The 17189-nt window shown below is 41.3% G+C and overlaps 1 protein-coding gene across 23 annotated transcripts in view; it reads right to left on the reverse strand.

The window, feature by feature from the left end:
- The window catches only part of LOC129770692 (protein tramtrack, beta isoform), a 618642-nt gene that overhangs the window by 74310 nt on the left and 527143 nt on the right, over positions 1-17189 (reverse strand). For 20 of the 23 annotated variants that reach the window (XM_055773801.1, XM_055773773.1, XM_055773791.1 and 17 more), the window contains 4 exons: positions 12578-12769; positions 11559-12510; positions 11118-11500; positions 10965-11072 (listed from right to left, as the gene is read on the reverse strand). In XM_055773801.1, the coding sequence (XP_055629776.1) occupies positions 10965-11072; positions 11118-11500; positions 11559-12510; positions 12578-12769 (1635 nt within the window). The remainder of the gene's footprint in view (positions 1-10964; positions 11073-11117; positions 11501-11558; positions 12511-12577; positions 12770-17189) is intronic. The other 3 variants (XM_055773834.1, XM_055773852.1, XM_055773826.1) reach the window with 2 other exon arrangements.

Consider the following 17189-nt stretch of genomic DNA (forward strand, 5'->3'; position numbering starts at 1 on the left):
GAGAAACCCTGGTTTAGCCATTCTTTCGTTCACATATTTTGGAATTCCACGAGATATGAATGAAATGAACAAGGCATCATGCCATACGACTTGCAACAAAGAATTTAATCTTTTCACAATACATGAATTGACCTAAAATGGGAGTTGCTCGCATCTGAATTCGGAAATTGTTTCATTTAATCACTGGTTTAATCAATAATTTAATCAATACACTCAAATGTCTACTAAGCCAACGGTAGGACTACGTCAACCTTGCGGTTGTATTTTAGGTATAACCCACCCATAGTTTTTGACGTAGGATTACGTTTTTCCGGAACATATTTTTATCTTTACTTTGCGATTTTAAAGTTAGTTTCGAAAATAAATTACCTACTTAAGTATTTGTAAGTAATGTGTATTTAAAAATTATTAGTTACACTTGATAATTACTGAATTTCATGTATATATTTATTTTGTTGGATTTTAATAAGAAAGTAAGGTCAAGTTTTCTCATTTCATCAACAACAAAATTTTTAAACTGGTAAGTATTATGTATGAATAAGAAAAAAACTAGAGATTTTGAAAGAAATTTTGCTATGAGGGTCTTTGGTATCACTTCATTCCGGAAAAGGGGTCTCTCGCCCAAAACAGTTTGAGAACCCCTGGTTTAGATCGATATACAAAAAAATCCATCCCGCCCTGTGATCATCACATCTAGCTCAGAATCCGGGGATGTATCCGTGTGGACTTGTTTTCTGTAATAGGCAAAACAGTGCAAACAAAAACGAGCGGCGTAATGTTCGGATCCGAGCGGTGTTATCCTTCTTCATTTTTCTCCAGCTAGCGAACTAGGTGAGGTGAGAACAAAAAGTTCAACAGCATTCCGACAGTCGTACTGAATTTCGCTCTATTTGTTATATTTGCTTGCAGTGCCGTGCTCTAAAATATGACTACGAAAACGGAGCATGTTGAAAGTTTTTTTTTCTCTCATTCGGACAAACGACCAGCTCCCGTCTCCGCCCAATCAGACTGAGCCAATTCAATGGGATTATCTTTCGAAGTGGGTGGTTGGGGCCGGTAGGTGAATTCGACAACCGGCCACTGAGGCAAAAGATATCATTTTACAATTTATTTCGGCAAACATAAAATAATTTTTCAATAGAAGTTTTTTTTTACGCTTCCGTTTTTTTTCGGTAGGGGGGGTGGTGATATCTCTCCCCGAGAGGAAGGTACTTTTTGCTACTGATGCCGCTTGTCACTGCGCCGACGACGTCTGGCGTTCGATTCAATTTTGGATTGTGGAATAGAAATCAGGAAGCCATCATTTGCTCCAGGCACCCGCCGGATGGACTGATGTTGGCTGCCAGTGGTCGATTTCAATGATTCGAATAGAATTGTGTGAATATTTTATGCATTTGTTGTGGGCTGTTGAGGCTTGAAGAGGGTTTGAATTAGTATTTCATTCCAATTTCGATTCATTAGAATAGATTGTTTCTGATTATCAAACCGATTGCCGATGGAATTTGATTTATTTTTTTGTATAAAGGACTCACATTGACATGTTTTTGTTTTTTCGTCTTATTAGATGCTTACTGATAATCTATATAAATAAAAATGTAAGGCAAAATCTGTTGGTAAGCGGAAAACCTGAAGGATGATGGTCCGATTTTAGCCTCCTGTATATTGTTGTATTCGTCTCTTCCCGTAGATCAATATAATGGAAAGAAAAATTGGAAAATTTTCGGAAAATCCTGAATAAAGGTCGGAAAATTAGGAAAATTTAATTCCCACATGTTCGAAAAATTACATCATAATAAGCGTTGTTAGTCTATTCGATATTTGCGCTATCGAAATTGATCTTTGTTTGTAAGTGGAAATGGATTTTCAGGCGAAATAACGCATTTCCATATCTTACATCTATAAATAAAAATGGAGGGCCAAATGTGTTGATAAGCGCAAAACCCGAGGAAGAAATGTGTTCAGTTCCACGCCGACCGAACTAAAGCGATAGCATCAAGCAGGACGCATATTTTGCACACGACACCACAAACCACGAGTACCCCTCCCACAGCGCAACTATGAGCCAGCCATCACTAAAGCACGCTGTGCTCGATGGCATAAAAATGCACGTTTGTCGCGGCATGGCATTCAGTTTTGCGTGAGCCGTGGTGCAGTGAACATTGGAGACCATCAGCAGAGAATAAGAAGAACATTGCAGCAGTGTAGCAGCAATGAAATTGCACCATTAGCAGTAAGAAGCTGTACCGTCAAACAGAAAGAAAACCGTTTCGGTGCTACTGAATAAATGCAACACGCCCACAGCGGAGCGCAATCAGTCGCTATTCAACCATCGAGGAGTGAAATACAAAGTGAAATTAAAACTAGAAATATAAAGAGAAAAAGTGTTGTAAACAAAATGAAAGTGTAAAAACTGGTCTAGTCTCCGGTGTTTGTGTCCGACGAACATCCAGTCCTCCACCTCCGCTGCACCAAAAGAGTAAAAGTTTTCTAAAACAGTTTTGAGAAAGCCTTTCTCAAGGCCCTTCGAGTAAAAGCGGTTGCTGCTAGCCAAGCCAGTCCAGTCTAACTGCGACGTTGGCTTCATGAGGCGAAGTCAACCCAAGGAGTCTGGCCCAGCTGCCCTCCTGGGAAGGAACACAGCGGTTCCTGCTCCCACCCGGCTCCTGCTGGGAATGCGAGCACCCTTATCGACCGGCGCAATTGAAGTTCACTGCAGCCTCAACAGAATGGTTCAATTTAAGTGATCTATATTTCGTTGTATTCGTCTCTTCCCGTAGATCAATATAGCGGAGAGAAAAATCGGAAAATTCAATTCCCATATGTTCTACAATTATCTAAGCGTTGTTAGTCCTTTTGATGTTGGCTCTAACGAAATTGATTTTTGTTCGAAAGTGGAAAAGGATTTTCAGACGGAATAACGCATTCCTATATCTTCTATCTATATAAACAAAAATGGAAGGCCAAATGTGTTGGTGTGCCCTAAACACGAGAAAGGAATGGTCCGATTTGAGCTGTCTTTATTTTGTAATATTCTCTCAAACATGTATTCCATGCAACGGAGAAACATGTTATTTCCAAATGCTTGAAGAATCTTGAACGAGAGTTGTGTCTGAAAATAATTTTATATTATAAGGACGAATTTTTGTAGAAGTACCAGGCAATTTATAGTAAAAGGAAATTGTAAAGGGTCAAAGGGTAATCAATTAATGAAGAGTTCAGTGATTGGACTCACTAAAGTTCACATAGTAAAAAAACGTGGATGTTTGAAAGTATTCAAATCAAAAAATCTATTCTGGGCGGGACGAAGTTCGTCGGGTCAGCTATTTGGTAATATTTTTCCATAACACAACACAGTTTTCATCGCTGCAATAGATGGTTGGGTGGGTTATAGAACATTTACTAGAAGAATATTTACAAGCATGGAGACGAATGAACTGAGAAAGTCTCTATAATTCAAAACATCGTACTCATATTTGCAAGAATGTAATATACATCTGAGTATCGTTTACCCGAACACTATCGACTCATATGAGTGAACTATTTGTTACGAATGACTAATTCAAGAATATTTTTATGTCAAGCATGTTTAAATTTATCTTCACCATACTTTATGTAATGACTATGACAAAAGCCTCTCAAATACAAATAAGGAAGGAATCTTCCTTATGACGAGCGCTTCAAATCGGTAGCTTCGATCTACACAAGAAGGCTGCGTAATCCAACAAATTGATGGTTTTTGTGATTGGCCGCGAATAATCGGTCTAGTTCCACTAAACGTAGAATTCTAGAGTTCTAAAAAAACATTTACATTATAACTCAACGAATCAGCTGACAAATGTGATCAAACACCACAAATCAACTGACAAATGTGATTCAATCGATCATTTTATCAACACAAATGAATGACTACTAAGCCTACGGTAGTCCTACGTCAACCTTGCGATTATATCATATATATAACTCACCAATAGGTTTTTGATGATTTTTATAGAACGCAAAGTTGAAATCAATCAGTAATCATTTCCATCGATTTTATTTGATGTACAAACAGTTCCAAAATCATGACAAACAAGTCTGAAAAAACAGGAACATTGGCATCACTGTTTGCAACCTTCGCACAGTAAATATGCGGAGATAACTTGCACAAAAATTTCACCGGGCTAAGGCTAAGAATTAATTTTAAAATTTGTGACACTTCGACTGGTCGATAAAGTGCTGTGAATAAAAGATGTCACACACTGCGGTGTAATTTGATTGCGGTTCTAAGTCCGAGAAGAAGACTGGAAGGCGGGGCAAAAGTGCACATTGGCCTTCTTGAAGCAAACGAGCATAAAAATTCGACAACAGTGCATTCGTTGAATACATTATTGCACCTGCAGCTCACACATATAAACATGATACATTTCATGAAAGTGGCAAAATGAGGTAAAAAGAGTTTTGCGATGTTTTGATCAATTTTTTTCAATTTTTGGTATGACGATTTACTTACCTAAAATAACTGGAAAGTTCGAAACTACACCGTCAAGGAAACCTTCATTCTATAGTAGATGATAGTGCGTATTCGTTTTTGTGAAAAAGTTCAAGAGCTTCTTTTTTTTTTAATTTTGATTAGTTCAAAAATTGCTTGTGGGGAAAAGCTGCGCAGTGGCTGTGGAGCGAAAGTTCGCACCAGCATTTTGCTCTCAAAAAATTATAAAATGTTTTCAGCCAAATTTTTAACGGGATCCACAGGAAGAAAACTGATTTGAAGAAATTCACTCCAGAAATACTGTACTGGCTTCGGGAGTACAGTATTCAATTCAATTCAATAACGGTTAAGTTTCGTTTATGTTTATGTTTTCACAATGAACTTCAAATAAATATAGTTTTTTTTCAACAATGAGTTTGAAATAAATCAAGTGAAGGTAACTATGTATTTATAAACTTGATCTATAAAAATAAAATTGATTTGATTTGAAATGATTTGGTGTCCGTTTCTCAAGATTTAACTAAAGAACCGAGCAACAGATTCAAACAGTCAGTATCAGGATTGATGCGTCTTAGTCTACATTAGGCTTATATGTCACTAGCTGACCCGGCAAACTTTGTCCCGCCCAAAATTTATTTTTCATTATCACATCCATGTTCTCTTACTAAGCGCACGTTCATGGGTCCAATCGCAGAACTGTTGATTGATCTTCTAATCTACCCTTCAAAATTACCTTTTATTATAAAATTCTTAGTACTTCTACAAAAACTCGTCACTATAATATTAGATTATTTTCAAACACAATTCTCGTTCAAGAAAACATAGAAAAATTTATTGCTACCTAAAACCTCCATATGCAAATTTTGGTTCAATTTACTTGATTAGTTCGTGAGTTATGCAGAAATTAATGCTTCATTTGTATGGCAGCCTCCCCTCAGAGAGGGGGAGGAGTGTCTAACCACCATAGAAACATTTTTTGCACCCTAAAACCTCCACATGCCGAATTTGGTTTCATTTACTCGATTAATTCGCGAGTAATACAGAAATTTGTGTTTCAATTGTATGGCAACCCCTCTTAGAGAGGGGAGAGAGGTCTCGAACTATCATGAGAACCTTCCTCGACCCCAAAAACCCCTACACACCAATTTACATGTCGATCGGTTCAGTAGTTTACGAGTAAAAAAAAACCGCGTAAATTTCGAAATCCACGTAAAAAAACCGCGTAAATTTCTAAATCCGCGTAAAAATAAACCGCGTAAATTTCTGAAACCGCATAAAAAAGGTCACGCAAAATGAAACCGCGTAAAAGCGACTTTAGTGTATAAAGGGTGTGTCACATCAAATTGCATCACGGAAAAAATGTAGAAATTTAATTTTTAGGAATTATATCTTCAGCTTTCGCTTATAATCAGATAAGAGTGTATAGATCACGTAGGCCATGCATCACTGTCAATTTTTCGTAAATTTGGAAAAAATGTAGTTGAACGAAAACGAGCGTCGTGAATTAATCCTGTGCACTCATTTCGAGAATCCGGAGTTGTCGCATCGGGACATCGGTAAGATGCTGGGAATCGTCCAATCCACGGTCAGCAGAGTACTAAAACGATACTTCGAGAATATAACCATCGACCGGAAGGTGAAGAACGGCAAAAATGGATGTTCCGTCAGTGAAAAAGATCACAAGCGCGTAGTTAAGCAGTTTAGACGTGATCCGAGAAGTTCGGTCCGGGATGTCGCCAATAAGCTGAATTTGTCAAGTTCATTCGTCCAGCGTACCAAGCAGCGGGAGGGCCTGCGTACATACAAGGTTCAGAAGGCTCCTAACCGCGACGAAAGGCAAAACATAGTGGGGAAGACGCGAGCCCGGAAGCTGTACACCGAAATGCTGACGAAGCCGCATTGCCTGGTAATGGACGACGAAACCTACGTCAAAGCGGACTTTCGTCAGCTGCCGGGCCTGTTGTTCTTCTCCGCAGAGGACAAATTCAGCGTTCCGGAGGAGATTCGCAAGCAGAAACTATCCAAGTTTGCCAAAAAGTACATGGTGTGGCAAGCGATCTGCTCTTGCGGAAAGCGGAGCGCCCCCTTCGTGATGACCGGCACGGTAAACGGGCAGGTTTACCTTAAGAAGTGCCTACAGAAGCGCTTACTACCACTATTGAAGCAGCACGAGGGCCCGACCATCTTCTGGCCGGATCTCGCTTAGTGCCACTATTCAAAGGACGTGTTGGAATGGTACGAAACCAACGGGGTCACCTTCGTGCCAAATGAAATGAACCCGCCCAACGCGCCGGAGCTTCGCCCAATAGAGAAATATTGGGCGATTATGAAGCAGGCCCTCCGGAAGAACCCAAAAGTTGTCAAATCGGAGGCGGACTTCAAGAGAAAATGGATTTCTGTTAAAAGAAAACTACAACCTGACGTTGTACAGAACCTTATGGACGGGGTAAAGAGGAAGGTGCGAGCTTACGGGCTTGGGCTCGAAGTATGAATAAAAAGACTGTCTAAAATTTTCAAAAGGATCGGTCTACTGGGCGAATTTCTACAGCTTTTTTTCCGTGATGCAATTTGATGTGACACACCCTTTATCAATACAGGTCGGACTCGATTATATATAATCACAATTTCACTTTCAACGTTAATTTTCAAATCCAATACATAATCAAATCACAACAAAGTTATTTTTCTATTAATGTTTGACATTCGTCTTCTTCTTCTTCTTCAATGGCACTAACGTTCCTAGAGGAACTTCGCCGTCTCAACGTAGTATTACTTGCGTCTTTTTTTATTAGTACTTAGTTGAGATTTCTATGCCAAATAACACGCCTTGAATGCATTCTGAGTGGCAAGCTCTAGAATACGTGTGATCACAGTGCAAGTCGGAGGAAATTTCTTTGACGAAAAATTCCCCCGACCAGAACGGGAATCGAACCCGAACACCCGGCATGTTAGTTATGACGCTAACCACTCGGCCACGGGAGCACATTCGTACATTAATGAAAAAATTGTTTTCTTAAGATTCAATTATGTATAGGTTTTGAAAATAATTGTTGAAAATAAATGGTCGACTATATATTATATAATCGAGTCCGACCTGTATATCAAATGTGGATGGGACGAAGTTCGCCAGGTTAGCTAGTTTGGTGATAAAAAGAATTTTGTTTCAAATGTTGGACGTTTCAGGTATCTTATATTGTCAGTCTCCAACATCCCAAAAATTTCCACGTGGTATGTTCGACCATAATAGCCACCCATCTCCACCCACAAAACATTATACAACACCACCCTCCTCCCCACTGGATGGTGCCTACTCACTCTAGTAATGATGCTTCTCCCGCTGGTAATGATAAAGCATTTATTTTTGTTACAATTTACCTCTGAAGTACAATTCAATAAGTGCGCACTTTTGTCCCGTACGGTGTACACCTTTGCCTCCACTATGGGGCAAAAGTATGCCACAAAAACAGTAATCTGCCTTAAGGCGGAGTTGGGTATCTGATCCAAAAAAACACTTTTTTTTTTCTTTTGAACCGCTTTTAGTAGTTATTCCTTATGATGGAATATAAAAATATCCTTGTGATAAAAAACAATTCTGGTTTGACTGCAGGCCTAAATTGATGTCGCATTTAACCCTTTCGTTACGAGGGTCGTCTATAGACGACATAAGGATGATAAAGCACATCGATCACACCAGCGCGATATGCATACTTTTCGGCGCAGTGGTCCGTTCAGCGGTAGCACTCCGACGGAGCACACTGCCGTAGTGAAAGGGTTAAGGCTTTGCGTTTTTGATGTGCATCCCGGGTTTTTGCAAATCCTCTTTCCGGAACGCGTATGTCTGGAAAGTGATCCATTCTGTCATGCCTGATATTAGGATCGCCAAATAAAAAGTCCGACTCAGGAACGACAAGCTCTCCTTTCGTCTTTTTTATGTTTTAAATACAGTATACTTCGGATCGATACCGTCCATACCGTGCTGGAAAACAAAGCTATCAAAAAACACAAAAATATACTTAAATTCTGTGAAACAGCAGCATCCGATGTTAATTTTCAGTAGGTCACTTCTTTTCAGCAGGAATTGGATTCTTGTTTCCTTTTATTCCTATATGTGTGTATGTGAAATAGTTTTTCTCTAACTATTATGTGTATGTAGTATGTGTATTAGGGTGCCAATGACAAAAATACATTTTTGAGATAACTGTAAATCTTGACGATTAATGCAATTTTAAGACATTTGGCATCAATTTTTTTTTCAAAACCTCGATTTTCGGTGATTGTTGGTTTTTCAAAAAAAAAACTCACATATTAATGTTTGTGACACCAGTTAATGAAGTCCGAATGAGCTAATATTTTGCATAGGGTATATTATCGTGCAAATCAACATTTCGTAGCAAGTTCCGATTTAAAAATCGAGATAACTATTCTTATTGGCACTCAAAACCATACTTTTCGTTCCGTATTCCGAGTCCCAGAGTGCCGATTTTTAACAAACATTTTTTTTCGAGATGACACTAGATCTCAACGTTTCATGCAAATTTAAGACATTTGGCAAAAAAAAAAAAACTTCGAAACCCCCGATTTCTGTACTCCCCCCATGGGTGATTTTTCGATTTTCAAAAAACTCAAACTTTGAGCGCTTCGCGTCACTCTCCCGTAACGAAAATTTTCTACTGTTTTCTACTCCTTCTTCTCTACATAATACGTAACAAATGGTCATTTGAATGAAACTGATTACACTTATTTGGATTCATTTTTAAACCAGATCCAACACTTTTCTTGAGTGCGTTACGTAATATGTGAATATCTGAGTGATCCCATAAAGCTATTCAGTAGCCGTTTTGAGTGGTTCTACTCCGACAAGTTTGGCAAGTTTTTGTTCAAATGATTTTGTTGTTAGATGGTAAGATGAAACGGATGGAACTTCCAACTAAACAGCAGCGAGCGTCAAAATCAAACACCTTGACGACGACAATGCCCATAAAGCCCATTCGAGCGGTTAAAATCGTTGATGAAAGTTTGTGCTGTCCAAATTGAAAGGAAGTGACAGCAGTAATAAAAGGGACAGAAGCGTCGATTTTTCAGTATGCGTAGAGAATGCATCGATTTCACTTCACCTTGATAGACAAAAAATAATCAATGGAGAACCGCTCTGGCGGAAGTGAAAGGAACATTCAAAAAATCATTGTCAATTTGAAAAAAGGTTATTAATTGAAATATTCAATGAACCAAAATTGCAGTGAGAATTCGAATAACAGAAAGGCACATAGTGATAAAAGAAAGTCGAGGGCATGTTCAAATGAGAGAATGTAAAAGAGAAGAGTGTTGCGATTTTCGAATGAAATTGTAACTCAGTTATTAGTGACGCAGTGCATAGTAGATTCTTGTTTATAATTATTGTTTGATATAATAGTTGAAGTTTCTAAGAAACAACACATAATTCGTATGTTTTGCATGATAGTAGACAATTCATAGAACTACACCTAAATCAGTGTCGTCAGCATCAATAGTTCAACGATCATCGCAACTGATTAGCCTTCTAAGCGTTACTTAAGCTCACTCCCGAGTTGTAATGTCCACGATTGTACTATTCGCCATTCTTCCTCGGGGCGACGTTTCGCCCCCGAGACCGCACATTCCTCTTCTGCTGTTAAAACTATAATTTTCTTTCTCCACAAAAGCGACAATCACATGCAACATTTACTAAACAGCGCTAGGAGAACAACCGGCGCGCGAGAAGACGGCCAAGGAGGCAAACCGGAGCACGTCCGGTATCCATCTAACAGTTAAGGTATAACAGTATGGCAGGAACACAAAAAGAACATATCCGCATGCAGTTTCCGTTCGCGACACAATAAAAAAAATGCCTTCAACAGAGAGGCAACGGAAAATGGTTTTCTATCGCTTGCCCGGGAGAGGCTCCCGGCATCCCTTCGGTGGGTAATTAAAAATTTTCCACCACCGTGGCTCGTTCTCTTTTTTGTGCGAGGCTCGCTGCTACATTGTCTTCCGAAGTGGCCTCCCGATCCCGGCCTTGGATTGTTCGCTTTTTTAATTTCGCTAAAAACTAGACTGCGTAGAGCACCAGCCCCCACAACGCCCCCACGCACACGCACTAGAGAATGAGAGAGAGAGAGAGATGCATGTGGGTGTGGAGATTTCCCCGGCGGAAACAGACGCGCCGCAGTTCTCGGTAATTACAGGAAAATAGACACAACATAAAAACAAAAACACAAATGAACACGAAAAGGTTGCTCTGGCGAACAAATTGAACGTTGATTAAACGATAGAAATACGACACACAGATATACAGATAAAGATTTGAACACAACATCAACCACAATGAATACAACAAATTGCAAACGTCGGCGGTATTGAATCGGATTTCGGCCCCTCGACTCTCGTCGCTTGCGTTTCGATTGCATATGAAATGTGTGTCGATTGGGGATAATTCGCGCATTCGCGCGTTTCTTCGAACCAGCAAAAAACTGCCACTTACCGAATCGTGTGGGTGCCGAAAGTCCAGCGAACTGTCACCGGACGACTTGTCATCTCCCCGGTCCCAGTCGATCTCTTTCTTCAGAGACTGCAAATAAAATTGCAATTGCTGATTTTTTAGGTGCAAGGAATTCATCGCGACCGAGGCACTCACCAGTGGAACCTGCTGCACCGGCCCCATCCCGGAGGGTCCTGCGATGGGCTCGGACAGGGGGCTCGGAATGCCTCCGCTGCCGAAAGTACTCCGCTCGCTGCGATCCCGATGCGAACGAGGCGAGCTGCGATCCAGCCCAAGCGCACTCCCGTTGCCACCGCCCCCGACCATAACACCACCGCTGTTCGCAGCTCCCGTTGTTGTCGTCGAGCTACAGGCCACCGGTGTTCCCCCACCTCGACCTCCGCCACTGTCTCGGGACGAAGGCCTTAAATCTCCGAGTATGCTACCGCCGGATGAGTTCACCAGTCCACTTGTGGTAGAGTTTGCTAGGCACGCATGCGAGTTGATCGTCATGTTCAGCCCTGAGAGGGGAGAGAATTCTGGGAGTTAGTGTTAGAAGAACGACTGTTCCTTGGTGGTAGAGACTTCGGTACTTACCAACTTCACTCTTGATCTTTATTGGCGGCTCGTACTCATCATCCGAATTGTTGTTGTTGTGGGTGGTGGTGGTGCCAGATTGACCTCCTCCGCGGAGCCCATCGTCGGAGTCCATCATTGTCGGTCGCTGACAGTGTGACAGCAGTTGGTCCTGCACGCTGTTGGCGTTTCCCGACTCATGCCCTAACGCGTTGCCATTTTCCTCGTTGTCCTCGTCGTCGTCATCATCGTCCTCATCGATCGCGTTCGGCCGATTCGCACTGTCATTGGCGTTTCCGGTAGCGTTACTGGTGTTACTGATACCTTCCGACGGGACATTTAGACTGTCCACATTGAGACTACTGTTGAAGGCGTTACCACTATTCGAAAGAAGCCTCTGCTGCTGCTGTTGCTGTTGATCCGCAACCTCTCGTTCTTCTGAAGAGCGCTCCGCAGCCGCCGTTGTGATGGTTGTAGTTGCCGACGAGGTTACCGAACCGCTAGACGTGTGAGCATGATCTCGATTTTTCCTAAGGGGTGGATAAAGCGCTAGAGGAGTAGGCGAGGATGATTCCAGCCGCGTTGGGGTAGGACTTCTCCCGTCCGGATCAAGCCCCCGGGACTTCGCTGTTATCGAGGAAAGATCGGTAATGCCAAGGGAAGCGGCCGCAGCTGCCACAGCCGCTACGGTCGCTGCGTTACTGGTGGGTGAGCCTAACGAAGGGTGTTGCTGCTGTTGCTGGTGGTGATGGTGGTGTTGGTGGTGATGATGAGGGGATGCCGCCGCTGTGCCGCCATTTCCGGTAGATGTCGCTGCCGGCGTGGACGAGGGGGAGGAAGCCGAGGGCAGAGTGGCAGCGGTAGCACTTGTCGCGTGCGCACTACTGTGGCTATGGGGCCGCAAACGGTCCGGCTCGCGCTTCGGTTCGGCCAGAGCGGTATCCTGGTTGGTCATCTCTGCCAGACCTTTAACCTGGAACATTGGGAAAAAATAGACATGATATAACAATCGGCAAAGAGAGTGGATATTTGAATTCTACCTTTAACGATTCGGCCGTCTTCAGCAGCGCCGACAACTGGCAGTACTCGACATTCACCTCGCCCTTGTACATGAAGTCGACCAGCGTGCGGAGCTCGGCGAAGCGGACGTCCTTCAGGATCACAATCGGGTGCCGGGCGGGATGGTCGAGGAACAGCGTCTGGAAGTACGAGGAACAGGCCGAGAGAACAACCTGAAAGCAAACGAAAGAAAGTAGGTTGAAGTTTTAGTATTTTTTTTTTCTCTCGCTATGCGCTATAAACTTCTATTCAGTGACAAACATCGAATCCGATACATGTAAATAAGGAAAGGAGATTAAATTTCTACAACCCAGCTGAATGGTACGTTTTCGATTGCACCAGAGCGTAAGGCGACAATACTTCTGTGTTGTACTTCTTCCGCAAGCTTCAATGGAGATTCAAGCAAGGTCCATAATCGTGTTATGGAATTAAACACCCATTCTTTTACATGCTTTCTGCGATATGAATCGTGATTCCCCTTAACCATCATCGCTTGGAATCGTCCGAATATTTGGATTTTTTCTCTTGTCGAATGGGAGAATCGAATGGCAATATATACGAATCGCATCTACACTTTCTTTTTATCTTTTCATGTACTAATTAGATTATGATTGGTATGCTATCGCACCGTGCACACGAAGAGAAAGCAAGAGGTTAGATGATGCCAACAGCGACGACACGATAGAGAATATTTTGTGCATATCAAATGTGCTGCAACTGATGCAACAATGTTTCACCGTAACGACTGCGGCATAGGGATGTGCATGTTGGAAGAAATCAGTATCACATTGTTTGTATCATTTCAGTAGCCCTCGATAACACAATTAGACAACAATGATACAGTTTGTGTTATTTTAAATATTTGAAAACAGTGATTTCGAATACAAAATTCATCATATCAAATGGGAGATCTTGCACTATGATTGCATAGAAAACGACAAGCAAATAACGTTGTTCATAAGAATACTTCAGAATACGAAATGTTTGATATAATGTAGAGGACATTCCACCATATCAAAGAAATCACACTGATGAATGCAAGAATTATAATACAATTTGTTTATGAATGCCACAATCGGTTGTCTTTTCCAATTGGTGGGTTATTATTTGTGCTGAGTATTTCCGAGGAGGAATCCATTCCTTCTTTGAACATTATTTATTGTTTTCCAGCTCAATGAAATTGTATGGTAATCATTTTACACAAAAGATAAAATGTATAGCTATATGCTTGCTACTTGTTGACTTAAAAATAGTTTAAATAGCTTGAAAACTGCTTTGGAAACAAGCTTTGGACATTATACAAATCTGTATATAATCTAGTGTCCGCTAGGGAACCCATTTAAAGGACGAATGACCTTTGGGTTGAAGTTGCTTCAAAAACAAGAACTGAACTGGAAATCCATTTAGACTTAATTGTGATTCATGATTCAACACTCGTACTCACACACTCACATACTTATTTTCAAAATATCCATTCATTGATTGGAAATTGATTCAGATGCAACTTAAAACAATTACTAACCGAACTGTAGTCCTACGTCCTACTTGCGGTTATATCACATATATAACTCACCTCTAGTATTTTTCTGTATTATAGTAACTTTCAACTCTTTTGGCTGGTTCGTCACTTTACTTCCATTTTTGGAAGAATGTCGGGAGTGAGCATTGAACTCGTGACCTTTAGCGCGAGAGGTACGGATGTTACGACTACGCTAGATCGTCTCCACACTTATTCAGTTTTTTTTTGACTAAAAACAGAAACAGTGAAGTAGTTCAATTCTCACTCCCGACATTCTTCCAAAAAAATGGAAGCAAAGTGACGAACCAGCCGAATGTGTTGAAAGTCACTATAATACAGATAAAAAAAATTTTAAGGGGTTGTATCTAGGACACGACCACATATTTTGACGTAGAACTACGTTTTCAACGGCCTTGACACAGACGAAATGGTATGTTCATTTTATGACAAAGTGTATAAAATTTTGGATCAGTTAGTTCCGCGTAGACGGTGCAGACAGCATTCTCACAAGCATCCTTGGTGGACATCCGAGCTGCAACAACTTCGCAACGTTGTTCGAAAATCTCGGAAACGCTTTTTCCGAGTAAGGACAGATGATAATCGCAATCATCTTCGTTCAATTGAAACCTTGTACAACGAATGCCAGATTGCATCGTTTCGTGATTACATTGCTCACTTGGAGATGACCGCGAAGCAAAATCCCTCTGCTTTTTGGATGCACGTTCGCAATCGTAAACGGTGTAAGCAATTCCCCGCTGAGATGACGTTAAGGGACAAGACTGCTGATTCTCCGAACGGTGTAGCTAATTTGTTCGCTGATTTTTTCGAAAGTGTGTATAGCACTAACTCACCAGCTTTTTCACCTGTCAGCATCAGAGACTGCCCTACGTTGAATGTGAATCTACCACTTTTCAACATAACGCAATTCGAAATTTGGACTATTTTGAATAAACTCGACGCTTCCAAGGGACCCGGGAGCGACAATCTTCCACCGTTGTTCCTGAAGGAATGTGCGGAGTCTCTGAAAAAGCCACTGTCAACGATTTTCAATAAGTCGCTTCGTCACAGTGTTTTCCCGAAGCTATGGAAGACAGCTTCTATCTGCCCGATATTTAAAACAGATTCGAATCACCTCGTGGAAAATTACCGTGGTATCTCCATTTTGTGTTGCCTGGCGAAAGTGTTAGAGGAATTAGTGCATAACGTTCTCTATTCAGCATCCCGAACAACTATCTCCGAATTTCAACATGGATTCGTAAAGAAGCGGTCAACCACAACAAACCTCATGGCGTTCACCAGCTTTATATCGTCTGAAATTGAGAAAAAGCAACAAGTAGACGCCATTTATTTCGATTTCTCGAAAGCGTTCGACAAAGTACCTCACGACCTCGCCATTACGAAACTTCGTCACCTGGGTTTCCCTCACTGGATCACAGAGTGGTTGCGTTCCTATCTGACTGAACGTAAGGCGTTCGTCAATATCAACGGTTCGCATTCTCGTGTGTTCCAAATTACATCCGGTGTGCCACAGGGCAGCGTGCTGGGGCCACTAATTTTCGTGCTGTTCGTGAACGATCTGTGCTTCCGATTGAAATCACGAAAGCTGCTTTACGCCGACGACCTGAAGATTTACAGATCCGTCGCATCTCACCTCGATTGCTGTGCACTTCAGGCCGATATTGATGAATTGCAAAAATGGTGCGTTGAGAACGGTATGGAGCTAAACGTGAAAAAGTGTAAGTCTATCGCATTTTCTCGCCGACAATCACGAATCGAATTCATGTACTCAATCGGGTCCGTACCCCTGGAGTGTGTTCTTTCCATCCGCGATCTCGGTGTGACCATCGACAACAAGCTTCGATTCAACGAACACATCAACCTAACAACTTCCAAAGCGTTCTCAGTCCTAGGATTTGTTCGACGTAGTACCAGCAACTTCCAGGATATCTACGCCATGAAGACACTATACTGCTCATTAGTTCGTAGTATCTTGGAGTATGCGGTATGTGTGTGGGCTCCATTTCACACAACCCAAACAATCCGAATGGAGAGAGTGCAACGCAGCTTCATTCGTTACGCCCTTCGCTCATTACCGTGGTCTGACCCAACGAACATGCCCGATTATGAAAGCCGTTGTAGACTTATCGCTCTCGAAACGCTTGCCTCCAGACGATCCAATCTACAACGGGTTTTTGTCTTTGATTTGATTTCGGGAAACATCGACTGTCCATCTTTGTTGTCCAGTGTTTCGTTTTATGCACCTTCCCGTCAACTTCGTGAGCGTGACTTACTGTTCATTAGACGACATAGAACCTCTTATGGTCTCAATAATCCGTTGGATGTTTGTTTTCGTTTGTTCAACAGTGTTTGTGATGTATTTGAATTTGACATGTCTAAAAATGTATTTAAAAATAGGATTAAGGGCTATTAGGTTAAGATCAGTCTGTGGAATCGTTTTATAACATTCGAGACGTTGCAAATAAATAATGAATAATTATATTATGCAACCCACTTGTTTACCACTTCGAATATTATTTTAGAATGCATCGAAATTTTTGTAATAGATTATAACATTCGTTGCAAATAAATTTGATGAACGTCCATTTACGTATGATAAGATGTCTAGGACTACCAAAATATTTGAACGAAAAAAATGTCAAACGATCATTGTATTTTACAGCTCCCTTCTGAAATTATTGGACATCTCATTTTTACGTAGTTGTCGAACCGTGAACATTCATTCACTTCTAGTATCTGAAATGACGATTTTCCCATGCTTCTCAGTTCAAAAGTACGTTTTAGGGAAACATATTCCGGACTGCACAACGATAAGCGAGTACAAAAGTACTCAACACCAGAAAATACCCCCGACTTGCATGTATTTGCGAAGCGGATTTCCCCAGGCACATTAACTTTGAAGTCCGTGTTTAGGGAAATACAGCTCGGTGGGAACAAAAATACCCCCGACTTGCATGTATATTTGCAGAGCGGATTTCCACAGGTACATTTTTGTTCGAATTTTCTGAATATCTTGAGGTTTTTTTTATTTGTGTAAATTTTCTCATTTCCTTGAT

This window comes from Toxorhynchites rutilus, chromosome 1 (assembly GCF_029784135.1).
Source record: "Toxorhynchites rutilus septentrionalis strain SRP chromosome 1, ASM2978413v1, whole genome shotgun sequence".
Taxonomy (NCBI): Eukaryota; Metazoa; Arthropoda; class Insecta; order Diptera; family Culicidae; genus Toxorhynchites; species Toxorhynchites rutilus.